A 27,059-nucleotide genomic window follows, 5' to 3' on the forward strand; every position below is an offset into this window, starting at 1 on the left:
TCTCTCTTCTCGTCCCTTCCGGTTTGTTCTTAGGCTGCAGTTAGCGGATTCGATTTAACTTCTCCTGTGGGCGAACGACATGGTTCTCGACTGGCAGCAAGCTCACCAGGCGAACCTACACAGAGATCAACCTAAAGGGAGAGGGAAGGAAGAAGAGAGAGTGCCAACGGATGCCCAGTAAGAGCAATTTGCCAATATCGAAAGTGTTTGTCGATAATCTGTTGGCGAGCTGTTCTTGCTAGTTACTAAAAACTTGCTTCCTCCTTTACTTTCCTCTCTTGTCGCTAGTCGATCGTACGTTTTCTCCTAGAAAGCACTTTATCGCGTAGATACGTATTTTGTAACTTCTTCGGAGATTCGCTCGTTATATTATATATCTCAATAATTGTACCTCTCCCAGCTGTAATTTCTGTAATAGGCGCTTAAGCAATAAAGATACCGCGAAGCTGGGAATCACCGTGATTTTGGAAATGTCAGGATTCTTGTTCTTGTACTGTGCAATTAGCAATATGTATGCCCTGGTGACTACGGAAAGCGCAAGATGTGATCGATGAAAAAAAAAGAATGGCCCAGAACATCGATGGACACCAAGGTCGAACGCATTTCAATATTAAATTATAGTACTCGGGGTCGTAACTTGTTGTCTTTAAAACTGTATAAGATAACACATTGTAGCTGCATTTATCATCTGATAGTTTCACTCCCTTCGGTGTAATCATCCGGATTCCGAGCATTTACGTTGGAGAATTTTTCAATTTTTCCGTAATACTCGGTATTCGACTGGTTTAATTTTTTACATTTCACTGAAAACGATTCTTTTCCCCTTCTTAACCTTATCGCGTCAACAGTTTCAGAAGGGTTATTTGTCGATCTCGACACCAGTTTGTCGGACAAACTGCGTACCACATTCTCGATCACCGGCGAACGATCGAGAGTTCACGATCTTGATTTCTCACGGTGACCAATTGATTCTCGTTCGACGCGAGGTTTTATCTCGCGCGTTGAATCACAGCACTCCCCTACCGGAACCGGTTGTAGTTTACATTCAGCAAAATTGTTTCGATATTTAGGAAGTATTTTTCTACTGTGCATTTCCAATTCTGTTCAAACCAGGACTTGTTTTATTCGCTTCTGCTCCGAACTTTTCTACAGTGTAGGTACCTACTTTTCTATGTCGCTGCTCCGAAATTTTTCGATATAAGCACGTAAAACGTCAGCCAATTGAATCTCAGGAAATTTTACCGGTTCGCCGATAAATATTTGCTTTTCCCCTGTTCCGCAGGGCATCTCATCATTCCAGTTCGATAAAGATATTACGGATGCATACGCGACACTGGGTTATTTTCTTTCCGACTATGAACGGGAAGGTTCGTGTATTCGCGGAGCGGTTTCAGGAACCAGGAACAAAACGACGCAATGATCTGTGCACCACGTACTTATACACGTAGTTCGATCTAGGGACTTTTAAAGTAAGTCAGCGAAAAGCACACAGGTCGACATTTCCCATGTCGTTCTTACTTTTCAAAATATTTTCAAGGTACATCGATTCTCCGAGATCGGTTCCCCGAAAGCTTTCTCCCCGTTGGAGACGATATTTCCATCGTCTGGCAAATAATTTATTCTCCGGAACTTTTGTCGAACATTCCCAGTGCATAAATTAGTGCAACGTAAGTCAACCCGTTCGTCTCTTTGAGATGGAGGGTGGATATATTAATCGAATTAGAGGAGTGTCGTGAGAACGAGGTAAGTCGTTCGTGCAACAAAATGCCTCGGGTTCAGTTTATGTGCGCGAGATAGTCGACGTGTAACGCTATATCGTATAATGTGTCTCATTCCGCATTTTCCTCCCACTTCTTGCTCGGCGATCGATCGTTTGGCGATCGTTAAACGAATACCACGCGTTCCAACGATCTAACCCCCTTCCAAACACGTAACTGCATGTCGACATCAAACACATTTTAGACCCCATTCCACTCGTGTTCAGGAACATTCTGGTAATCACCGGATGACCATGTGATAAGCGAAAAAATCGGAAGAATCAATTCGCGACATCGCTGCAAGAACGAGTGTTCCGCTTGAAAAATCGTGCCATCGGAATACGGCCGTGGTTTCGTTGGGAAAATCCATGCTGTGATTTATGCATTGTCGTGCAGATTAAAAGAGGACGGCCGAGATACCCAAGTAGGAAGGAAATTCATTTAAGGATACTGGATACGCGGAATTTATTTGCAGCATGTCATTTCCGGTCATTTGAGCGAAAATAAAACGCGGTGCAGAATGTTTCGATCCCATCAGAGAGAGATAATGAAGGACCATCGTGTCACTGATGCATTATCCTGATGAACGCGCCGTAAATATTCAGCTACAGAGCGAAACGGCGCCGATTAATCAGCCGAATTCGAACACGCGGTTATTTAACGTTCGGATATGCGGAATATAGCCGATCGCCAACTGTTTCTATTTATTATTTAAGCACTCGAAAACGATACGGTCGAAACGGTAGGACGATAGGACGCGGAACGGTTGAAAATGCAAAATTACGATGGTTCGTGCGATAAAGAAAGAAACCACCGCGGGAGGTTCCGCGTAAATGGCAGCGTAGAGGAGAACGAAATGAAAACGTTAATTATGACGCGGCACGCTTAAGTGTCGCTATTTAACTCGGAATTAATCTGTCACGGAACGAGTGTGAAAAACTACCCGTTTAAGAGGCCGACTCTCTTGGCGGGTCGTTTGATTGGCAGCTCTCGAGGAGAGTTCCTCTTGAACGTCGTTGGTGCTCCCTCTCTCTTTTAAAAACCTCTCCGGGACTACTGGTGCGTTCGTATATTCGAGTCGGAAGCACGGCGCGATGCGGAGGGAACGAGGGGGCGCAAGAAGGAACGGCAGGGAAACGAAGGAAGACTTTATTTTCGGTGGCCCGATGACGCTGAAAGGCGCGAGCGTGGAAGAAGAGGAGGAACGACCCGTCGAACACCGAGCGTAAAAGAGCGCCGGAACGGGCAGGCTGGAGGGGACGAGACACGAAGAAAGCGAAATGTCCTCGAGACTCGGATAATGGCTCTGAACGCAGTCTGTGATTCGTAACAGTTTAACGTTTTATAGGAGCAACCTGATTGCACTCTGGGCCTGTGCCGTTGTAGCCGGTGTTGATTTTAATAAGTGCTTCGTCATTATGCCCGAACGTATTCGATTGTTCGACCTGTCTTCCAAGAGCAGGTAAATATTGAAGTACGGTATTAATTTGCGTTCTAATTTGAAACTATTCGTAGCAAATAACATCGGAGAAATCCCAGCTAGCGTATATTTCATCGGAAACGTTGCGATCTAAGGTAAACGACGTCCGCCGAAACGCGAATACAGCCCGAGTGAAAACAAAGTTCTATCTATTTTGAAAACATTGTTGCCGTGTACGCGTATGGGCCGATTTAACTCGTATTACGGGTTAAAATATCAATGTTTACCAGAAATTACGAGAACTGTCGACGTTAATTGCGCAATAACAATAATCACAACGACGCAACGTCTCGCGTATATTCATGCGTTAAAAATCGAAGTATCGTACGTCATTGTATAGAAACACGAAGCACGCTTGAAATCACATTTTGTCGGTGTAAAGGAAAACAGTATCGAGAGAAATCGAAATAAAAATGATACTACTAACGAGAGAACCTGATGTGCATTTCATGGCTGCGAACGAGATTTTCTCGGCACATAAATAAGCATAAAAAAAAAAAGAAGGGAAGGATAAAAAGTAACAACGTCGTCCACTAGATTGTACTTATAAATGTCTGAACGAAGGACAATCTAACGTCGAGGTAGAGGACAGAGAGAGACGGAGAAAGGCGCTTATTGTGCGCTGAACCATGTCGCCTTAGCGCACCGAGCAAAGTGAAACCTCCACAAAAAGCGTAAACAAAAAATAAACGTGACGAGGGTCAGTAGAACCTCCGTGTACGTCAACACCGCGTGAAAATACGACGTAAAACGAAGAATGGAATTTGTAACGCGAAGCATGGTGCAACAAGCGCATAAAGACGCTTCGAATCATTTCACGAGTGTACCGTTAATGACGCGACCGCCATCTTTAATGCGCGAACTTTTGGCGCGGATGCATCCCGATTAACGTTACGCGCTCGGATTATAGTGCGTTATGAACAAGTGAATATCGAGTGAAAACATCGCGATCCTCGTCTCTATCCTGCCTCTCGTGACGCAGTTTCGCGTTCAACGCATCGCGAGAGTAGATAACTAAGACGGAGATTCGTGATAGCAATCAGAATTACGCGAATGTATAACCTAACCAAAAAAAAGGAGGGCGGTCGCGTAACAAAGAGGACATTTATGTTTGGTACTCACGATTGGAGACAGATGAAGTTGGATGGAAGAGCGAAGGTGCGAGAGAGACACATGGTGATTGTGTGTGTGCAGTCAGGAAGGAGACGCGAGAGAGAGAAGAAAGAGAAGGATCACGCGTGCGGTTCCTCGGTTGTTAGGTCGTCGTTACACAGGTTCTTAAAGGTCCCGTGGTCTGGCGTCTGGCTGTGTGTAGAGTGGAGTGTAGCGAGCGCGGGGTTCTCGGTGTCGCCGCTTCGGTCGGTGCGCGCGCAGAGCCTCGACCGGCGTCCGCCAGGAGTCGCTGGCGCTGTGGCCGGCCTCGGGCTGCGCGAGCGGGCCGTTCAGTCTAATTTGAACCGTCGCGCGCGCCCGACGCGGGGCGACCGACAATCCCTTCTCCGCCTCGACGTGACACGAGGCTCCTCGTGCATGCCGCGTGCAACACACGCGCCGATCCCCCGCACGATATTAACCGAACGCGTGCCCGCCATCCAGCACAACCGACAGAAGCATCGTTGCCATCGTAGAATCGGTGTCGAAGTTGAACCGTGTACTACGATCGTCTCTTCGGTCGCTCCTCCTCGCGAATCCGACGACCACGCTCGTTGCTCCGTTCACCGTCTGCCGAGAATTTTCGCTCGCAAACCAGCGTTTCGTGTTTCGCTCGTTCCCGTTCTTACGTTACTCGCGATTCGTTGACGTGCGCGATCGTTGTCGTCGTCGTCGACGACGTTAGTGCCGCGATCACCGCGAAACGTCGACAAGTCTGGACGGCAACGGGGAGGAGGAGGCGGAAGAATCGTGTGGTAAAACTGAACAGTGAAGTGCGTCGCGCAAGGGCTAGACTTCGACGGTCGACACTACCAACCGCGCGAGAGCCTCGTGAGTATATTTAAATAGTGTGTCTCTCTGGCTGGTCAGAGGAAGCCGACAGTTTCTTGATCTTCTTCTTCGTCGTCATCGTCGTCGTCGTCGTCGTCGTTGTCGTCGTTGTCGTCGTCGTCGTCGTAGTCGTCGTCGTCGTCTTCTTCTTCTGCTTCGTCCTCTTCTTCTTCTTCTTATTCCGCTCCTTCCTACGTCGTGTGTCATCATCCTCGGCTTTTCCTCGTTCGGAGTGCAACGTGATACGACGAGAGACCGAGCCACGAGATCGGGGGTGGCGCGAAATTCTTTATCAATTCTCGACAATTTATTTCGAGATACGGAAACAGTGCCGCCGACTCGCCACCGGGAGAGTGCTCCAAAAAAACCAAAATCAAATACGGTCGAACAGGACGAACAGGTCGAACATACAATGAAGGAGTAGTCGATTCGACGTGTACGCACAGGATACAACGATCGTCGATTTGGTGAACCAAGTCTCTCGATCGATCCGAAAAAGGTTTGAAATCCAACGAAAAAGTCGTAGAAGTACTCTATTATTTTCAATATAGGAGTGTCGCGTATATAAACAAAACTATTTACAACGCAGGCACAACATTAAGAACGGACGACGGCGCCTGTTACGGATACAAGAAATCGCGAGCAGGATGTTATTCTTCATCGATCGACAGGATGATCGCGAGTTTTGAACTGTACTTCTCGATGAGGTTTAGAGGGAGTACAATCGCAGTAGCCGGCGGTCGTGATCGTTTGCGATAATCGCGAATAGACGCAGTACGAATTCGTACCGCGGTGTTCCTGTCGCATCCATCCCGAGGCATCAAGGATGAAGAGGACGGTACTAGGCTGGACGAAGAGCAGACAGCTGAGAATCTGTCCGATGGAAGTCCCGATGTTTTGCTGCTGCCGGTGGTACAACACCTCGTGAACGAGCGATTCTCATTATTCGACGACAGTCGTCTACGGAAGGAAGGAGACCTTGGTAGACGAAGGGGTCGCGAAGACAGCAGTTTCCGAGCGAATGAGGCTTCGCTGAAGATTGAACGCGTGCGAGAGACAGGAGGAGAGGGACGCGATATCGATAGCGAAAGAGATCTTCTCGCGAGATTTTTAGGCGAATTCGCGAACAAAGAAAGAGAAGAGAAAGCACCAGAGAGAAAGCGACAGAGAGAGAGAGAGAGGGGAGAGAGAGAGTGTGTGTGAGAGATAGAGAGAAAGAGAGAGAGTGGTGTGTGCTGCGTGCGGGGTGACCGAGGTGTCGACCTCACCCCCGATTAAACCAGCAAGCAGGTCGGATGATGTGGGCGTCTCTGTTTTTGGCCGGGATCTTAAGCGGCTGGTGGGGCGCACTGGCGCTCGCTGCGGCACCCCCCGCCAATTGGAACTCCCTCGAGGAGACGTCGACGAGGACCACCAGCGACCATCCACCATCGATGAGCATCGCCGCCGTTGAAAAGCCCCTCGATTACCGTTTACCAACTTGGAACTTCGTTACGCGAACTATCGATATACGCGAGCATCGAACAGCCGACCAGACCCTCGCCCAACCTACGCGAGATTACAAATTACCGGTTGACGACGACGTTCAACCAACGTCACGGCTTAACCAACGATCCGAACAACTTTGGAAGGAACAGCAAGAGAGAAGATTCCCCTCGAACTTGCAACTCGCCACCGAGAATGATAAACTGTTCGTTGCATCGGATTCGTGGACGTACCAGAAGATCGGTGACGAGGGTCCATCGTCGACGATCGAGCAAGCTTCTGGCAGTTATCGAACTCCGACTTTCCCAGTGGGAAACCTTCGTTCCCAGGATGCTTCGAAGAGATACACGACTCAGGAAGAGTTCGACGACTCGATACGCGACGTGTTCGTATCATCGTCGAAGCGGGTCAACCGTCGTCTAGATGACGAGACGGCGAACGTTTATCCAAAGATGGAGGAGACCGTATTGACCCAGCTACCTCGTCACTCGTCCACGCAAACACCGATCCTGCGTTCGTCCGGAACCGAATCGTCGATGGAGAGGCCGCGTGTCATCAGATCGACCAAGCAACGACCAAAGAACCGTACGAAAGCGGACTCGCCGAGAGAACAGCGACGAAGATGCCGGAACAAGGGTTGTCGCGGTCAGAATTGGTGTCCTGACGTGGACGTTGGGAACAGAGCTTATCTAGCGCCAACGGTGTTCGAGGGAAAAGCGAGAAGCATGTCCTCTGTGAGGAAACCAGGCTCGAACTACGCGGTGACGTTCGAGGTGAAGCAAGTATACAAAAGCCAGCCCGGTTTCCAGCCGTTGCAAAAGAACGACAGCGTCAGGCTGCACTTTCGAGACAAATCGGCGCCCGGCAAGTCGACGGTCTGTGGCTACGACAACGATGGGAAGCAGCAGCAGCAGCAGCAGCAGCAACAACAACAACAACAACAACAACAGCAGCAACGCGATAATCAGAGTGGTGTGGTGCGAGCCAATATTAAGAGGGGTAAAGTGTATCTAGTGTTTGTGAATCGCGTGGGACCCAGAAACTTCACGATCCTCGGTGAGCCGGTGATACGAAGCAAGAAGAACGAACAGGCGGTGCAGGCTGTCATTCGACCGGATTACGGTGAGTACGATTATCATCTCTAGCCCATTAATCTAAGAGCTTCGCTCTCGACCGAAGAAACGACTATTGAGAACGATCGGGAGTTATTGCAGCTGCGTGCTTTTGATTCGCGACCCCCCGTGTCTCGTATCGCATCGCGTCGCGTTTACGGATGCGTATGCTTCAACTCTTGCTATTATTTTCACGCGTGAGCGTATTCTCGTATTCAACGATCCTATCGAAAACGCGCTATACCTCGGCCTGGATTCTGTCGAAAAATCTTCCACCGATACGATATCTGGTATCCTGATTTTTTGGATATCATACGCACAGATGCTTAGACGTTGAACCACCATGACGTTTCTTCGATACGGTCGGATTATATATGATGGAAAAAACGCAGTTTGCCGTCCGTTAGAAACCTAATCCGCGCGCGATACAAGCTTGTAGAACGTCTTTCGGCTTCGGCAAAATCATTCCAGACAGTTAGAACCGTGAACAATAAATTGTAACCAAGCTTTGACGCTATTACTTATCGTATCTGAGACTCGTTTCTGGCTACACGAGTACGCCCACGTAGAAGAGAAGAGGTGCTTTCCTCGAGGCGCGTAATCGAGACGCGAACACGCGTATATTTAAACCGCCACGTAAGTTGGATCGCCTTCAAGTCGGCGTGCGTGGTTCGCTCGTTCGCTCGCTCGCTCACGCGAGCGTCCGACTACGAGCCACTCGTCGGCTTTCCGAACAGGCGACCGTCGACGACTACGATGACGACGTGATCGGGCATTTCCACCGGAACTCGACGCCAGAACGAGCGTAACGAGTCTCGAGTTTTGAAGGTGGTCCAATTTGCCCGCGGTTCAACGCGCTCCACTCGACTGCCTGCTCGTTCCCTCCGTGACGATTCCCGGCCAAAGACTTGTTCGCGCTGTCCGATGACTACCGTGGCGGCGACCTTCCGCCACTTGATTTATCGCGATAAGTTGTGCGCCTTGGTCGACTCGGCTTTAGATATCGAAAGTAGCTCGTCACAGAACATCTGTGAGACTTTTGACGAGCCGATGTTCCGTTTCAACTCGTCGCGCACATGTGGTCTCCCTGTTTCGACCTGTAACACACCGCGTTTTCCAACTCTTCGATCCATCGAGACGTTTCCTCGAATATTTATCATCTACTAGTTTACTCGAATTAGTCACAGCTAGGAATAATGTATTACCTTAGTGTATTGCGACATTTTGAGACGAGTTATCGATACCGCCGTGATCGCATAGATAACGTCGCGTCGGAATTAGCGTTGCTCGTACGTTCCGATACAGGCGAGTTAATGAGCAGCGTTTTGAGAAATTTGCGCAACACACGTTAAAGGAGATCAACGTAGCGAGATCGATAAAATCGAAGCATCGACCGAAGCGTCGTCTATTCGAAGCACGTTCGTTCAGATTCTGTTTTATTCGTAAAGCGGACGCTTTGCAAATATGTCGGACATTTTTCGATCGGGCTTGCTGCTGTGTACGGCGCAAAGGGAGGAAAGTTCTTTGATACTTCTTCGGAGTAACTCGGCTCCAGCGTCGTTAGCGTCGTTTTCGTCGTCCACTTTCCTCGTCTCGTTTACGACTTCGGAACTGTTGCGCTCGTTTGCCCAGCAGCCCAGCTCCAAACCCTCTTCACCTGTGCGTATTACACATCCGCCTTGACGCGTATCGAAAGTTTCCGGGACTTATCCCATTATCAAGCCTTGGAGTATCTCGTTTCGTGAAGAGCGGAGAGGAGCCGTCCCACTCGGCTAGAGACTCGGCTCCTCTGCCTCCGCTTAAACCGATTTATCATGTACGTCTGAACGTTGAGGGGTAAATTGGATTCTCGGGAGCTTCGAATCTTGATAATCTCGTCGAATCTTAGTCACAGATCGTTAAAAAATCTCGTAAACCTGGAACCTCCAGTCTTTTCTTATCGAGAATTATTTCACTCTTATTTAACGATTCTCTCGAATATTTGATTTTGCTTTGTTAAGCGTTTTCAAAGTATCTTCTTGAGAGGAGCAGATTTTTAAATAAACCACTTTTCCAAAATGAAAAGCGTATGACTCGTAGGAAACGAGGGGTGCAGAAGTTGGGCGTGAAAAGAGGCGCAAACGCTTCTGGTGTCCGGCGACGCGACGGTTCGTTGATCCGCGATCCGCAAAAGCGGGTCCGCCAGCCCTTCTCCCAGTTGCCGGTGACTAAGCCAGACGGGGGGACCCGGGACGTCAATTATAAGGCCTTAATCGGAAACCCGTCCTTACTTCTGTTGGCTTACACTCGGCCATGCCACCCGAGTGAGACAGCGGGCGAAGAAAAACGGAATATCGAGAGCATAGTCGTGTCGCGCGCGACTATCCTCGTCGTCACGCGCCCCGAGTCCCTCGGATACCTGCGACTGTTATCGTATCTCGACGGTTGTTCTCGCCTTTGGCCAACGCGATCCGTTGCTTCCAAGGGAGCGCTTGTCTTTCTTCAGGCTTCTACGAGATTCCGGACGACTCTCTTGGGGATACAGGTTGCACGGTACAAGAATCTGCCGCTACTTGCAGCTCGAAATCCATCGAGAGCTATTAACGAATTCGCATGTCGAATCTCCGTTTCGGCAGTGATCAATGATCAGAGATGTGAATCACATCTTCGTAAATAAGAGTTCTCCGATAGTAATTGCAACTAACTGCGAATCGTGAAAAGGTACCAGCACCGAATTGTTTCGGGTCAACATCGTTCGTCTCCGTTTAAATGACTACTCCTACGATTGATGAACTTCCAAGCGTAATCTCGAGAGCGATAAGCACAGGGTATTTAAAGTCGTATCTGTAGTTTAAAAAGGCGGAAACGTTTAGTCATGTGCGGCAAAATGTCGCACGATCTATCGTCGTTGTCTTGGTACATCGTAACACAACGTTCGTTAGACAGGACTAATTATTAATCCTATTTATATCAGAACCTGTAAAGCCGATGAAATCGGGAAAGGTAACCGAGCACAGATCGAATAACCATAGTGTCGACCATTTTTCGGAAGCGGTCTCGTCGGGCAGATTAAGAGCTCGCGTTCGCAGAAATTTCTACGTGCTATTCTTAGATCGTGCACCGTGTATGCAGCGATTGCGCATTATGGTGTAACTACGAGTTCAGCGGCGCGATATCTGGTTCGTTGGTTCGTTCCTTCGATCGTTCTTGTGGCACACGCGATATTGCGTTATCGCGCAAGAGACTAGAATCTTCGGGCGCAATGTGTCGGCACGATGACAGGTCCTAAAAGGGACGCGCGCAACGTTCAGGGCTACGAGTTATTTTGGCATTTACCGCGAGTACCGTCGAGCGTGCGATGCAAGCACATGCGGGTGCTGGTTAATCGTTTCGATACTTGTAATTTCTCGGTAGGGAGCTGCTGTTCTCTGCATGAACCAAGTCTAATCAGAAAGCTCCAATTTTCAGGCATTTTCACCAGGAAACGAAAATGCAATCGCGTTGATTTTCACAACTTCATCTACTGCTAGATAGAGAAATCTTTGGTCGAGGCTGCGCAGCTGTCGCCTGCGAAGCAACGAATTACTATAGAAATTAATTGACGTCAATTATCGTTGCGTTCGACGGGTGTATGTAGGACGCACCATCGAGTGTCGGTGCACGGTGCAACGGTGCTATGGTGCAACGGTGCTTCGGGCAGATAGTTAAAAGACCGATCCTTCGAAAATAACGATCGTCTTGCTGTGACACTTTTGATCAAACGAGCGCGCCGTTGAAATTCGGTTCGTTCCTTTGGCTACGCGTTTTCAAGTGGCTAATCGCGTAGACGATATTGGATGCCTCTGTTTAAAACGAGTAACGGGCAATGCGATGCCCCCATGCCAACCTTTACCTGTTACTGTTGCGACGCGACTACGAACCGACCGTGAAATTAATAGAAGCGACTTTCATTTATCGCTCGCGACTACGTATTTTGGAAATTGTATATGGGTCAACGTTGACTTCGTTCTTTCCCATCTCCTATTCCGTTGTACGCTCACCGACGATGGATTAGCGCGATGTAATTAACGTGAATTAGCTAGATGAAATGCCTGGTTCGATCAAAGAGAATTTCAACTATTCATTTCTGCGAAAGTCGGTGTCTCGTGATAGTCGATCGATAAAGCATAATTGGCAACTTAGCGGGAACAGAGCTCGTACATGGGACACGAGATTGATCGTCGAAGGAAGGGGAGTAAGGCACAAGGGCATCAGGAGGAGTAGCAAAGAGACGGATAGAGAGTGAGAGATGGAGAGACAAAGCAAAGCGAAAGAAAGGACTGGGTGAAAGAGGAAGGAAGAACGAAGGAAGGAATAAGGGAGAGAAGTGGGCCCGCGAGGCGGGCAGGAGGAGGGAAATCGGCACGTACGTATCCAGAGCACGTACGGCCCTGTGCCCATACTCAGAGGAACCCGCAGGTACGCTCTATATACCGTGGACTGTGGACGGTGGCTCACGCACAGACAGACGGTCGCACACGCACGTGCATAGCTAGAGGTGGGGTATGCGAGTGGTCAGGGTGGGGGACCACACGTGTGGTGTGTGTATACACCGTAGCGGCGAGCAGGTAGACTGCTGGGCGGCCGGCGATCCAGCCTCGAGCACGAGGTCTCCGAGGTGATCCGCCGCCGATCTGGAGAACCGGTGCTCTCGATGCTGCGCTCCACCTGGCTCGCTCGCATCGAAATTAGTTTACCCGGAATGCGATTGTAGCGATGCGCTGCGATGCGTTCACTGCGCGACACTCGGATCGTTTCTCGTTCGCGTTCCACGGCTCGGTTCATTCTTTCCTTTAGAAAATTAATTTACAGATAAGATTAATTGGCGAAAGAGTCAGGACGAGGGATCGGCAATTGGATCGAGCGTGACACCGCCTTGTCACGCCCTTTCATTGGTCCGTGGAAATGCCACGTTTCCGTTGGAATTTCTCGACTTTCGAGAGCGTTTGTAAGTAGATAGAAAAGAACGAAGAAACGATGAAACCTCCTTTCGAAGTAAAATTTATAATCTCGAATCGATGATCGGTGCTGCAACAAAACGTAATACGCGTACTTTGGAATAGAATTTGAATAGCAGCCTCAACGCGTTAATACGTTCAGGTTTAACGTAATAATTCGATCATGATAAATGGACGCAGGTCTATGTCGAGCGGCCGATTCAACGGTACGAACTGGAACACGGAATAAATTGCGGCATGTCGTTCGCTATGTCGACGATCGAGTAGACTGCTGGGCGACTGCCGATCTAACGTGGCCGGTCACTCGAGCGTGATTATTTTTAGCGATCCGAACGACAAGCGATCAGTGAACGGTGAACCGCATCGATGGTTCGTGAACGGCACGGCGCACAGTCCGCCTGTCCGTTCGCGAACATAGCAGAGATTTTTCCACAATAACGAAACCTCGATATTATCACGGAACGACGCGATAAGATCTATCCTCGCGATCCTCTTATCGCGCGAATTTCGTCGAATTGTGGCCGGCGATGGAATGTTTCGCAAAAGAACGAATTATACGCGAAGGAACGTTCTCGGTTTCAAAAACGACGAGCTTCTCCAAAAATGTGAAACTCGTGGCTGATTAATGTTCACGAATCGCGACGAATCTCCGTGGTCGGTGATAAGGAACGACATGCATCATTTCTGGAAGGAAGAAAAGTTTTAATATCGTCCAGCTCGCGAAATTTATGGTCCGCTTTTCTCCGCTGGGGAATTGGCCGGTGTTCGCAATTCGATGGCGTTTGCGGAAATGTTTTCCCTTCGGTGTTCCGTCTCATCGTACAGGATTGGGATTCACGAAATTGGCACAGCTGGCAGAACAGTTGCCGTAGGACAATCAATGTTCCCGAATACAATGCGATAATTTGCTATCGCTTGTCGCCATCAACGATTGAATTACGGGCATATTATTATCGTACCGGCGCATTTCTGACGCTTGACTATTTCTGCCACGGACAAATGTTCACGTGATTAACGATGCCTCGATTGTCCCTTCGGGCTCGTCGATTTTTCTTCCCGCTCAAAATCGCCAAAAGATCCTTCCATCGTCGAAAAGACCAATCGTTTTTTTTTTTTCTTTGCAAACGCGAAACGGAACTCACGATGAATATTTTTATGGTCGCGTATCACGGTAACGAGGTGAATGTTAAGATATCGTTAATCTTTAATGACTGGTAGCTGGCAACAATTCGAAGCCGCGACCCGCTTTCGCGAAATTCAAGGTTTCAAACTTGAAATCAACGCACGCGCTTCGCGACCTGTGCGACAGACCGCTCGATCCACAGTGTCGTAATAATCATGGTATAAGCGGTAGATCGATCGATCCATCGGAGAGGACGAACCTCGCTCCTTGTTATCAGAAAGCCTGCGCGAAAGTAGGGGAAAAAAGCAGCCTAAACTGCGACGCAGCGTTCCGAGAAACACGATTCTCCGGGTCTCTCTCCACTCGACTCGTCTACCCTTTTCTACTATCCCGTGGAAAACGCTTCGGTATCTCGTTAAAAACTCGGTAAAAAGTTGGAGTTAGGATTCCCCTCCAAGCTCCCCCTTTTTTTACCTCCTCTCGTTTTCTTTTTAACCTCGATTTCAACCTCCGCCACGAACGAGCCAACAAAAAAAGGACAGCCTGTCGATAACATGTGTTTTCCCTGCCGGTTAAGCCGCCACCCCTTCTCCCGCGACTCCGGCTTCTCTCTATCAGTTGCCCTTCCTACACACGCTTCTTTTCTAGTCGGAATAAGGGATGAGCCGGCTTAAAGAATCGTAGATTGAATATCACGGCTGCGAGACTGGCGGCGGCCACAGCATGCGGATACGCCCAGCGATTTGTATGCCGAACGCGGTTGACTATTTCACACTTCCGTGAGCTCGCGCTTTTCCTTTTGTTTTTTTCTTGCCTCTTCTTTTCTTCCACTTTTGCGCAGATTTCTTCGCTTGTCCTATATTCCAGACGAATATATGCTGCTCTGTTTCGTATACCGCTTATAGATCACTATGATCAATTTACGCTTCGGTAGCCGTGTTGTTCTTTTTTCGTCCGTTGATTTCGCTCGATCGAGTTTCCCGCTGTTATCGCGGCCCACCGTTCGCTTTCTTCCATCTTCGTTGGCATTCTTCTTTTATTCGAGATCCGAGAAAGCACCCTGGCGCGATTTCTGCATACGCGAAGGTCGGCCGAGCAGTTTCCACGGGCGAAAAAATATACTTTGAGAAGACGGCTGACGCAACACGGCTAGGAGCTGGTAGATCAGACGTCCGGTTCGTTGTCGCGGTTATAAATAACCTACTCACGGAGTATTATTTCCGAACGGTCTAGAACCCATTCGGATCTATGAAAGAGGTCACGTAATGCGAACGTGGAAAAAGGAGGAAGTAGGAAATCTGTAGCCGCAGCTTCGACTCGACCAACGTTTTCGCCACACGGAAGCACGATCCAACAACTGCGGTCGCTCGAAAGTATCCTACTGAAATAATAAAAAAAGTGAAATGTCGCGCGAATTTGCGGAACAATGAACCCTAGCCAGGAAGTATTTCGTGTCAACGAAGGGTTCGTGAAACAGAAGCGAAGTTGATATGGAACTCTGGTTGGTCGTACAATCGTCAGACAATTTGATAATTAACGAGCAGCCGAGCTGCTCCGGCTTGTTAAATAATTCCTGGATCGGATACCTTTGACGAACACCCGTATTTGCGCAACTCCGAGAGCTTTGTCGTTCCTCCGAATAACCCCTTCCAAGGGGAGGAATGCGCTTGCTCAAGGTTGTCGCGAGCTTTCCCGCGAATCCGAGCTTCCCTTGGTAATCCCACCGGCTAATCTTCCTCGTTTGGTCCCGTTGGAATGCAGCGTTCCTCCTTTTTCCCCCCTCGTGCTCCTTTTCTTTTTTCTAAAGCAAAGCAGAACCGTCCACGCCGGTCGCGAGTCTTTGTTCCGCCGCGTTTTGGAACGTTCTCGTTCCATAAGAGAACGGAAGGAGCTTATCGCTCATTGGCAGAAGATACGAGCGATTTGCGAAGGTATTCGAAGCAACCATTATCTTCCTCTGCCAAGCACGTACTCTGTATGGTAATCGATTCGTTTTTCGAGAATCGCTGGTGCACGCTCCGATCGTCTTCTCGCTTCTATTCCGACCGATCAGGTCGAAGGGTTTCGGTTAAACGGCACCGACGATCTCGATTAAAGGCGGACACAGGGAGATGGCGAACCGATTGCATTGCTCCAGAATCGCGAATTTAGCGTTGATCCGTAGCGGGCCGACACAGTCGGCGGACAGATGGAAAAACGTTTTGTGTCGGGGGTGGGAGGGAGTTCGTATCGAGACTGAAATCTTGGCAGACCCGAGAACACTTCGCTACGGTTAATGCACGGGGAATGGGCCGCTGCACGGAAACAGGGTTTTCCTTGGAACACGAGCTAAGAATTCGTGGGAGCATTACGATATAGGATGACGTCAAGTGTGTCAGGAGACAGAGGCTCTCTTCTGGTTGCCTAACTTTGCGATTTTTCGAGTTTCGGAAAATTTGTAAAGAAACTCTTTGTCCAATGACTGCGTCTGTTATCGTCGTCTGTTTTTTCCTCGTGTCGTAGTGTTTGCTTTGCTAACGAGAGGCAATCGAGGACTGGTTCGAAACACGACGAAACTCTCGTTTATTATGTTCGCTTTTCGTTTCTTCTGATACATCGCGAGACCTCGAAATGAGAAGAGGCACGCGATTTTGGGTCGAGATCAAAATAAATAGATCAGATGTCGGCGCCACTTTCTTTCGATACGATCGTTCGGTGGGGAAAACCGTGAAACGACGGAGACGAATGCAACGTGAAAACCGCGCCAGGTGAAACACGGAGTCATACCGGAGGAGACGATAAAACGGAAAAAAACAAGAAGCGAGAGACACGGCGAGCAGAAAGAAGAAAAAGCTAGAGAGAGAGAGAGAAAGACAGACAAAGAGAGAGCAAATGACGGAAGAAAAGAAAGACAGCAGCGACCAGCGGTCTGGCCGTCATCGCGTAGTCACAACACGCCGCGAGTTATTGCCCCCGAGTGCTCTACCGAGACCTCCACCTCCACGTCCACCACCTCCTCCTCCTTCTCCTCTTCCTCCTCCTCGCGAGGAGTTGGCATACCCACTTTTCCTCCGACTTAATTCGTCCAATTCGCAGCCAAAAAAGCGACGATCGTCTGTGCGTGTTAGAGAAACCGAGTCTGGAATTATCGAGGAAGACAAGGATGGTTGGACGAAAGCACCCTCTCGAAACGAGAGAGAGAGAGAAAGAGAGAGAAGGAGATAAAAGGAAAGAAGCGAAGAGGAACGGAGAAGACAGAAAAGAATGGAAGAAGCTGGAAAGACGAAAACGAAACGAACGTGGCTGCGCGAGGACGCGGACGAGATAGTAGGAGGAGGCGGCAGCCGGTGTTGGCAGTGTTGGCAGCTCACGAGGAAGGGGATTGATGGCGTGGAGGTGGAGGCGCAGACGAAGAAGAGAGAACATCCACGAGAAAGATGCAACGAAGCGCGTCCGAGCGAGAAAGATGGGCGACAAGGGGGAAAAGGGGGTGCTCGCGAGTCGAAGTTACCTTGCCGAGAGAGAAAACAGGACGGGAAACGTCGAAGGGAGGAAGGGAAGAAGAGGCCCCTCGTTTTTCCATAGGAACCGGGAAACCCGAAGCGCGAGCCAGTCACAACAATAACTGCGTTACACAGCGGCGAAGATACCGGCGACGACTGGTTGTTTCGCCTGTTGGTTGACGTGGGTGCCGACCGACTGCTGGCTGAGTTCAATTGGACGGAATGTCTCGACGAGAGAGGCACTTCAGAAAAAATCCTCTCTTTATTTGCCCGTTGGCTGTCTCTCTTTGACTTAATCTGTCCGCGACGCGAAATCTCCCCTCAGCTCTACACTCGGATCTCGCTGAATTTCCCCGAGTATCTTTCCGTTTTTCGTCTTCTTCGTCGTTAACGCAAATATGTGTAATCGCGCGGTCCTCGTTTCCACGGACTACGCGTATCTTTCGAAGCCCCGGAACGCAGTAGAGACAGACCGCTGCGTTGTTGAGAATATACCACGCTGAGAACCGATGTTTCCAAAACGCGTAGCGGGAAACAAATCGATCTGGCTTGTGTCCTTGATAGGTTGGTTTTTCCATTTTTTAGGTGCGCTGGCAATGGATAGCCCGGAACGAATGAAACCGTTTTGTTTTCGCTTGTCGTTGCATTTGTTTTTTCAAATTTCGTCGTTTTCCCCGAAATCTTTTTACGTCCGAGAATTAGTCGTTTTTTTCGTGTTTAGGTACACGTTTCTGGGAAGCTCGAGCTCGCGAAGCTATCTGCCATCTGTAAACGCGTAAGACCCATGAAAAGAGAAATGGGAAATCGTAGGAGGCGTCGAACGCGTGACGCGTTTGATATAGAAATATGGGAGAACAAGTGTAGGCGTTATGGACGAGGGATGCGTGACGAGATTGCAGAAAATCCGGCCTGGGATGAAAAAAAATGATCGTTAGAAGGCAGTCGCTTCTATGGCGGGTCGTTTATTGTTTGGAGACTTGTATCGAACCATGTAAACATGGATTCTTGGCGCGCGTACGTCCGTAATAATATCGCCGATGATAATAAACAGGCAGTCTGTTATCGAACCTGATCGTTACGCGTTCCTTGTTAAATTCGTTATTGTTTTGCGTAGTCGAAAATTCGATAACGGCGCAAGCTGCTGCTCGACGCGTTGTACGTTGCTGTCCATGATCGTACATATTGTACATGCTGCAGGCCAACCAAATAATTGTTCGATTGTTCCACTTCGGAGTTCGGTTAACCAACGATAATCGGAATAATCGTTTGTTGTTCAGTGAGTTTAATGATCTCGTAAATGTACCGGTGGTCGCGCGATAATACGCGCCATCGAAAAACACTAAGTATCCTCGAATCGCGATGCTTTTTCCATCGAGAACAGTCCGAACAAACGAGGTAAATAGGAAGCGAAAAGTCCAAATGTGAAAAATTCGAACGATCGAAAAAAGAAAAGAAGAAAAAAAAAATGCGGGAAAAAACGAGAGAAGCAAAAGGTTGGAGGAAAAAGCGAGGACGCGTGAATCGCGTGGTTCGCTTGATGGACATGAGAGCAGTCGATGTTCTGTGTCGAGATCGAACCGCAGAAGAGACATCAAGTCGCAGAGTCGGTGGAGACAGACGGACGGTGGCATTTGCTCTTAAATCGGCAGATCGCCGTCTTTACTTTCTTTGCATCAAATGCAGTGGTCAACTGGCAGCGCGCTCATGGCGGACGATCATCGTATAAGGCGAAGCGGCCGTAGCCGGATCCGACGACGACCGGGATTCTGCCTTTAGTCGCATCGCTGGCTCGCGGAACTGTACTGCGGTGTTTATATGGTGTCCTCTGCTATTCCGTGTACGTACCTATCTTTCTATACGTGGACAGTGCCTATCGCGTATCGCCATGTTCGTTGTGGGAAAATCGTAGAAAACAAACTCGTTTATCCTCCCACCATTCCCTACCCATCCGATCTTTCGCGTCTCTCTCTCTCTCTTTCTCTCTTGCTCTCGCTCCCTGACCCTTTTCGCAACATGCCGTTCGATTGCCTCGGATCGTCGCAAGATTTTCAGGAATTTTCTTTCTCCCGATCGGGCGACTGGCGATCGCCCGTTTCGCGCGATCCGAACTGTTTCTCTGTTCGAAAACGTTCGTCGGTATTTTCGCTTTTCCCTTCTATTCGAACGTTCGTAGGAACGGGAAGGCCCAGCAATATTTTGGAATATTTAGCTGGAGATCGGACGTACCGATAAAGGAGCGCAGGCTAATTTTTACAGTTACGCGTTAGTGAAATCGTTTAACCGTTTGCGGCAAGAGGACGGCAATTTTTTCCAGTATACCCTTAAGTAATCTGAAAATCCACTTACCCCCATGAATGCCTCGGTTATGTTTCTATAATGCGGTGAGCGGCGTAGAAGCCCCGACACGTGACTTTGTTTCATGATTTACGGGCAATTACGTTATCGGCATAACGACGGTTCCTAATATTTCTCGCGCGCTAATGGGACACCGCGTGGAACGCCATAAAAGGAGCAACGAGGGAAGCCACTTCATTTATTACCCCCTTTTTCGAACGGACGTCTTCCCGCTGGGTCGGCTAATAAATGTTTAAACTCCAAAAATGTATCCCCTAATTGTTCACTTTGGTTAACGTCGTCGATCGCGAACCTTCGAGTGGAAAGGAAAATTCTTGCACAAACCAAAAAAAGGAAAAAAGATCTATCGTATTTAACGAGAGAAACGAAACCTCGTACAACGATCAATTGCTACGCTCGGGTTAAAAAGTTCTTTTGCTCGTGACCGTCCTCGTTGTTCGAGATCAAGTGTCTCGAAAACGCGGACCATGCTCTAATTCGATTCCTTGTGAAATTCGGGCGAGTAAATTTCCGAAACATCGGCATACTCGACTTGGTATGAATGGCGAGCAAAGCCTCTTACGGGCCGGAGAAGAAACGTAGGGATCGGTGAGGAGGGATCGTCTCTCCTCCGTCTCTCATTCGATTCCCCTCTCTTTTTCCCTCTTTTCTCGCGCGTTCTTAGCACCGACGACGTCGCCGAACGACGAAGACGACGAAGACGACGACTACGACTGAGAAGACGCTGGCAGGCAAGGAGAGGTGGCGCAAATGCGAGACGACGAAAATATTGGGTCTATTTCGAAATTCTATTTCGGTGCGTCGGCCGAGCGACTTTCCTACACGCAGTTCACCGCGTCACGCACACGCTTCTGTCCACAAGCACGCAACTTGACGCACTCCTCCTCGACCGTTCCTCCGCTCGATTATCCGCCGCGACGTCGACCGAGCGCCGATTTTTCCACGAATACAGGCGGGCAATCGGTCAACGAGCGCGATTTTCTCTGCATTATTCTCTCGGTTGTTAGGTTCTCTACCCGTTAAGTATTTCAGCCGTTTAGCTGGAATTGTCAAAACTCGAGAGGCACGTGATGTAATTGGGAGAGCCGAAGCTCTTTACGTATCCTTTAAATTTCGCGTACAACGTTTGCGCGGTCCTGTAATTGCGCTCGCATGAACGTAAGCAATTAAGTGAGCCGCGGAGACTTTCGGGAGATCGCCGCGACAGGATTTTTCCCAACGACTTCCCTTAATTTAATAGCCAGGCTCGTCGGCCGAACAAGAGAAAAACGAACGCGCGTTAAATTTCTCTTATCTACGAGCGGTCGTTTCACCGCGCCCAGGAAACATCGCGATGCGTAGCAAAAGTTCAGCAAGTTCCCTTAATTGCTGGTAATATAATATAATTACCGGGTCACCGGTACCACTGCCTGTCGAATGAAGTGGAAAAAGCTTGCAGCTACAGTGCTCTATGTCCTACCATTCCATGGTTACCACGAAATATTTGAACTCCAGCGGCAGACAGAGAGCGGAGATAGAGAGAGAAAGAAAGAAAGAGAGAGAGAGAGAGAGAAAATACGCTCGCTTCCCTAATATGGTAACTCTAAATTTAGCCTGGTCGCGGAGACAAGTTATTGTTGTAGATATAAAAAGAGCGCTGGTGGAGGATCCAGCGTTACCACTGTCCAGTACAATTAAGCTCCCCTTTTGTTTTGTAATCGCGGCGTTGTAGCTCGACTGACCCCTTGACCAAGGAACGTTGGCACGCGTTGCGGACGCGGTTGGCACGTGTTAATAAAACACCGGTCGCCAGCCAGTGGTTTACTAAATATCAACTTTTAAACAGGATCGCACTCGCCTCTCTGCGCCTGGCTAAGGTGACGGTCGCGCGGCTAATTATTGCGCAAACCCGCAACCGACGAATTCACCGTGACTCCCTCGCGTACGTTTCTCACGTTCGTTCTTCGCGCGATTTTAATTACACCGACGTCCTTCCGTTTCGTTCCCACCTGGCTTTTCACGAGCGTATCGTCGCACGCGATTCGCCGCGAAAGTATTTCATCTAGAGCAGACGACGCGAAGCGTAACGCGTAGCCAGTTCATTCCGCGGAGACGCTTCTTCCACGATGCGCTTACTTAAAATAAATCACCTGCTAAGAGAGTTCGACAGAGTAAAGTACGACGGTAGATCGCGACAACCGAGTCGGCGAAGCTCCTGTTGCAACGCAACTGTCCCGGGAACCACCCATAGATCACTGACCCGCGTTTACTGTATTTTCCACTAACGAGTAGTAAATTTGTATCGTCGAGTGATATACAATCCGACGAGTCCCCTGCTCGCTACTACCACTATAGTTACTCTTACGATCCCTGTGAAATATCATTTTCGAAACAGTGACAATTTCATTCTGCCTACGTACGCCGTCCTTCCTGCTCGCTGCCACGTAAAACTACATTTCACTGTTTATCGCGCTTTTCACCCTTCCCTTCGGCCGCTAATTTCATTAATCGGTTTCGCAATGTCGATTTCGAGGGATTTCGATGCGAAGGCACATTATTCGATGATATCTAGTCGCGACGCGTTAAGTGGTTAAGTGGTTGGCCGCGAAATCGGTTTCGCGATACCTTGAAATGAAATTTCTGCTTCGGAATTCAATTCCTCTCGAGGCTAAATTACCACTTGGAATTAAAGCTTCGACCTATCCTGACGGCTGAGTTAACATCGGCTATTTGTTCTCTGCATTTATATCGTGATAGCGAAGATACAAAGACAGGATAAGCCCTTTTGCTTCAGTTTATCACTGGTGACTTTCCGTTTGAAAACGGCGAAAAGTCGGAAGTCGTTTCGCGCGATCAATTCCCGTCGCCTCGAGTCGATGCTCGAACGAACAACCGGAAATCTATTAGCCTGAGTACACGCAGAAGGGTACAGGGACCGCAACAACATTCTTGAACATTGTTGCACGCGGTGGTCGTGCGTGACTACCATCGACGGCTCAACGTAATGGCTGGGCAGATTAAACGACGCCCGGTCTCCGTCTGCGCCGGCCCGGCTTCGGCAACATTTACCAGGAATCCGCGAGATAACCTCACGCTTACGAGCGAAAAACTTTTTATCTGCCGTCATGATATACGAGCCGAACTCCTAGTTTTCTATGTTCGGGCCCGACGGTGAACGCTCAAACGTTTACCCACACTGATAGCGATCTAGAGTGCAACGCCTATTTGCTGGTTTGCCTCCGCGGGAACGATCTAACGCCTCGTTCAGACGCGAGCCAACGACACGCTCCTTCCATCTAGCCGATTGACGGTTCTCTGTTTATCTTTTGCCTTTCCTGACTCCGCGCTATATCTACGAGATGCTTTCAATCGTTTTCCTATCGTGAGCGTTTAACTTTCATTCGCTATTTTGACACTCGCTATTTATAGGAAACAAAGGTTCGTCAATCGTTAGTCACGTAACGTACGCGTCGCGCGACAGTGGAATCAGTCCTTGGACGCGTCACCGATCAGACGGTTGGCGTTTCTCGCACGCGCGCGACATCGCGTTTCTCCTCGACTCGAATCAGGTACAGAGGTAAGACGGCGTGCGTTCGATGGACTTAGCACGAGAGAGTTTACGAGCGCGTCCTCGCCGGGTCGAGAGCGTGACGCTTTTCTAACAGGCTCAAGGCCGTAGAAGTTGCGCCAATTATGCGATTAATCGTTAAATGCGCGTTCTTTCGACCTGTTGGCATCTACTGCCATCGAAACGATTCTGCGGCGCTTCGAGCTCGTTCAAGGCTGCGTCGTAAATCTCGTTCGAACGCGAAATTCCGTTTCCCTCTGTGACACTCCATCTGAAAAAAGATAAAAATGGAAAACAGGAAAAAAAAACAATAAAACTATCGAAAAAAAAAGGAGGAAAAATAGAGAGACGAAAAAACGAAGCCAAACTGGAACGGTTGAAAATGTTCGTGGCACGAGTAATCGTGGAGTATTTACTGGCCGATCGTTTCTTCAGCCGGTAACGGATAAAACATGTATCTGCGAATTACAGGGTATCGCCGGTGTCGATAATCGTAAATCACGAACGATTTATCGAGCGGCCGGGGAATGCGCTTACGTCTGTGTTCGTAATTTTTGACGCGACACTCGGCACCGATCATTTGAACCATTGACATCGATGCCTGGGCGTCGCGTCGTTGACCTCGACAATAATCGCCACAGTGTTCGTTCGGAACGTAACGTGGCCCGATTTCGCCCGAGAATCGAAAATAATTCGATTTCATCGATCGCCTCTCTAGATCTCCGATCCACGACCAGACCAAACGATCGTGTCTCTTCTTCTCCCTATTCCACAGTTCGAAACGTTGGTCCGATTTTTCTGACTGTTTTCCGATCGTCGAAATGCTGTTATCTCGTTAAAACAATATCCACCTCATAGAATGGACAATTTCAGATGTCTCGACTCGGATGATATTTTATTACCGCAAAAGGATGACAAACCGAAGCTCAGGATACAGTATCGACACCTACGTTTACGATACACGGCTTTCACAAACGAACAGCTCCTATCGGTACATAGATCTGATAAACGATCATCATTCTGAAATACCTAGTACTTCGCGTACTTCGGTTTTCCGTTACATCCGTGCGAAACCGTGTTTCTCGATCGACCGTAGATTCTGTTACTCGGTAAATAAATAAGCAAATAGCTCTGCTTATCCGATGAGTAAGGTGAAACTCTGGAAGAGATCGCAACGAGCTGGAAAAGTCTGTGTGACTGCGAAGCAGAGGAGGGAAAAGGCTCCGTACGAAGGTGCAGACGGGAATCGCGCGCGCACTATGATTGGTCAGGAAAAGTCAAAGTTTCGAGCCGACTAGCTCGGCCGCAGCGCGAGGTAAAACCGCTTCGATCAATCGCCTCGTGGGAGTAGTATCTTTTCCCCTTGTCGCGATCGAGCAACGATACCAGAGGCCCGATATCGCGAATCGATAGGGAGTCCACGGTTACACGCGGCCAACTGTGTATATTGTCGCGGCGTGCTCTGTGGCCCATTCCCACTGGACCACCGTGCCTTTTCCGCTTATACACGCTCGCGGGATCCACGCCACGCCGTTTGTTGTCTGCCAGCGAAACGATACGCGATGCGTTCGATTTCCGCGTCAACCACGTTTTTATTACCACTATTACGTCCCTAGAATAGAATGGTAGTTTACGATGGTTCGTACAACACCGAGCGTATACGCGATACCAAGCCAGATACCGATGGGTGGATTAGAGAAAATGATTAGAAACGACGAAGAGCGATTCTCGCGACGAGGGAAGAAGCGAAACGACAGAGGTCGCGCGTTTCGAAACATTTCCTAGCGGAAATGCATCGCGGAACCGAACGGACGAGCTTTCCAATCGTGCGTTCGGACGTTAATAAAGGCTTAATGAAAACGGGAGGGCGAAGTGAGCAGCGTGTGTCAAAGGCGTGGCGGGGAATCAACGAGCGTGCTTGGAACGGGCTACGGAAAATGTCATCGGCGTGCATGAGTAGTACGAAGCCGCATTGTATTCTCGTGGCTTTCCGCGAGCTCCACTTTAAAAGCTCTCTCTCTCTCTCTTCCTCTCGGAAGGTGAAAGGGTCGTAAAGCCAGAGAGAGGTCAGAGCTTGGACGAAGCTCTGCCGACGTTCCATGCACCTGCCTTCTTTTTCTCCTCCCCGCTTTCCACTTCTTTCCCGGAATATTTTTTCCTTCTTTTTAACGTTCGATCGCGAAAACTCTTTCAGAGAAGCTCATAAAAGATTGAAGTCACAATGAGGCGGGACCCGTTCACCAGCACAAAAAGATAGGAAAACCGACGGACGGCGTTGAATCCGGAAGATTTTGCCTCGCAGCCGACACGCGACCCCTTTGCCTTTGTCCGCTCATTTTCGTCCCCCGGATCAGCCCCCAGGCGTGCCACGGCCTGGAAAGAAAACGTACGTTTCCCGCCCGTTACGGACGCCCGTTCCGCATAGCAGCGGCGTAACGTGGAAACTTGAAAACCTTTAACGATTTTCTGTCACGTGGAAAACCCCGATGTTTTTTCCTTTACGTTCCGGCTCGGTCCGCCGACGTCGCAGCCGATTATACGCCGGGACTGGGTCATTGTCACGTCGTCGAAAGTAAAAATAGTTGGACCGAATGTCACGCTTGACGAGTCCACCCAAGGGACTATGAAGGGATAAGTTAATTGCCATACGCGTCTAGCAGCGTGTTCGTGTTATCGCTCCCTCGGAGCGAGATTAATTAATGAACTTTTAATAAGCGCATTAAACCGGCGACTGACATAAACGCTACCTGGTATACATTGTTTAAAAGCGCCAGGAACGAGACGATTAAACGGCATCGACGTGTACGGCATCCGATTTGAATTTTGTTAGAAAGTTTCTTTGTCCGCGGATAAGAACGCCGAGACGTAAGCAACGAAGCGAAAAGGAAGAGAAAGACTTGGTAAATTATGGCGGGCAGCTAATAAAAATTAATCGGTTCCATTATTTGCGCCGCTGCCGTGATTACACAAGCGGCAAATAGCCGAACCTCGACACCGTTCTTCGCCTCGATACACCAGTCTTTTACTATGTTCTCGCTGGTTTCGTGAATCCCGCGCAACGAGCATTGTCTATGCGTAATTAAAACTTTTAATTATCAGTCGCCAGCTTGTCATAGCTCTCCGTGTAATTGCGCCTCGAGCCTTAGGTTTTTCGCCTCTTTCAGTCGGTGTTTCGATAAAGAAACCTGTAAAGGTGTTCGCTAGATGAGACGTTCGATCGTCTTACTTTCTCGCCGTTCTCTCCCTCGTATCGGAAAATCCATCGATAAATAGAGATCGTAGCGCAAAGCCAGGCATTCGGGAAATCGGTTTTCCACAAGTTGCGAACAAACTACCGGAGGTTGGAGGTTCTTCTTTACGACGCCTTTTTCGCTCTCCAAGGAGCCGTGTTCTTAATTTGCAATCGACTCTCGTAATCACGATAAATGCGAAAAAAGCGGACCGCGGAGGCGCGAGTTTCGACATGCGAATAAACTTCCAACCTGATTGGAAATCGAACGGAGTATGGATCCAAGCCGGCGAACTAACCCGTGCAAAAAGTTTCAAAGCCTGTGTGTCTGATAGACGCACGCGCGCGTTTGCAAATCGACTTGGATTGTTTTTAATATCCGCGGTAAGTAAATACTATCCGTTTACATATAGAAGCCGTACAAAACGATGGAACGGTCTCACAGAAGGTCACTTAGCATCATTCGTGCGTCGGTGTATCACGCGTTTAAAATGACGATGCGAATCGAAAATCCTGGCGATGACGCTTTT

At 49.0% G+C, this 27,059-nt stretch overlaps 1 protein-coding gene across 2 annotated transcripts in view; it reads left to right on the plus strand.

Annotated features, from left to right (window-relative positions):
- The first annotated feature begins 4,095 nt into the window (after nucleotides 1-4,095).
- The window catches only part of LOC126866546 (protein vein), a 200,614-nt gene continuing 177,650 nt past the window's right edge, over nucleotides 4,096-27,059 (plus strand). The window contains exons 1-2 of one of the 2 annotated variants that reach the window (XM_050620278.1): nucleotides 4,096-5,719; nucleotides 5,810-7,827. In XM_050620278.1, coding sequence (XP_050476235.1) covers nucleotides 6,516-7,827 — 1,312 coding nt within the window. In that variant the 5' untranslated portion in view covers nucleotides 4,096-5,719; nucleotides 5,810-6,515. Of the gene's footprint in view, nucleotides 7,828-27,059 lie in introns of both variants that reach the window. The other variant, XM_050620279.1, reaches the window with a different exon arrangement.

Source organism: Bombus huntii, chromosome 6, assembly GCF_024542735.1.
Source record: "Bombus huntii isolate Logan2020A chromosome 6, iyBomHunt1.1, whole genome shotgun sequence".
Classification (NCBI taxonomy): Eukaryota; Metazoa; Arthropoda; class Insecta; order Hymenoptera; family Apidae; genus Bombus; species Bombus huntii.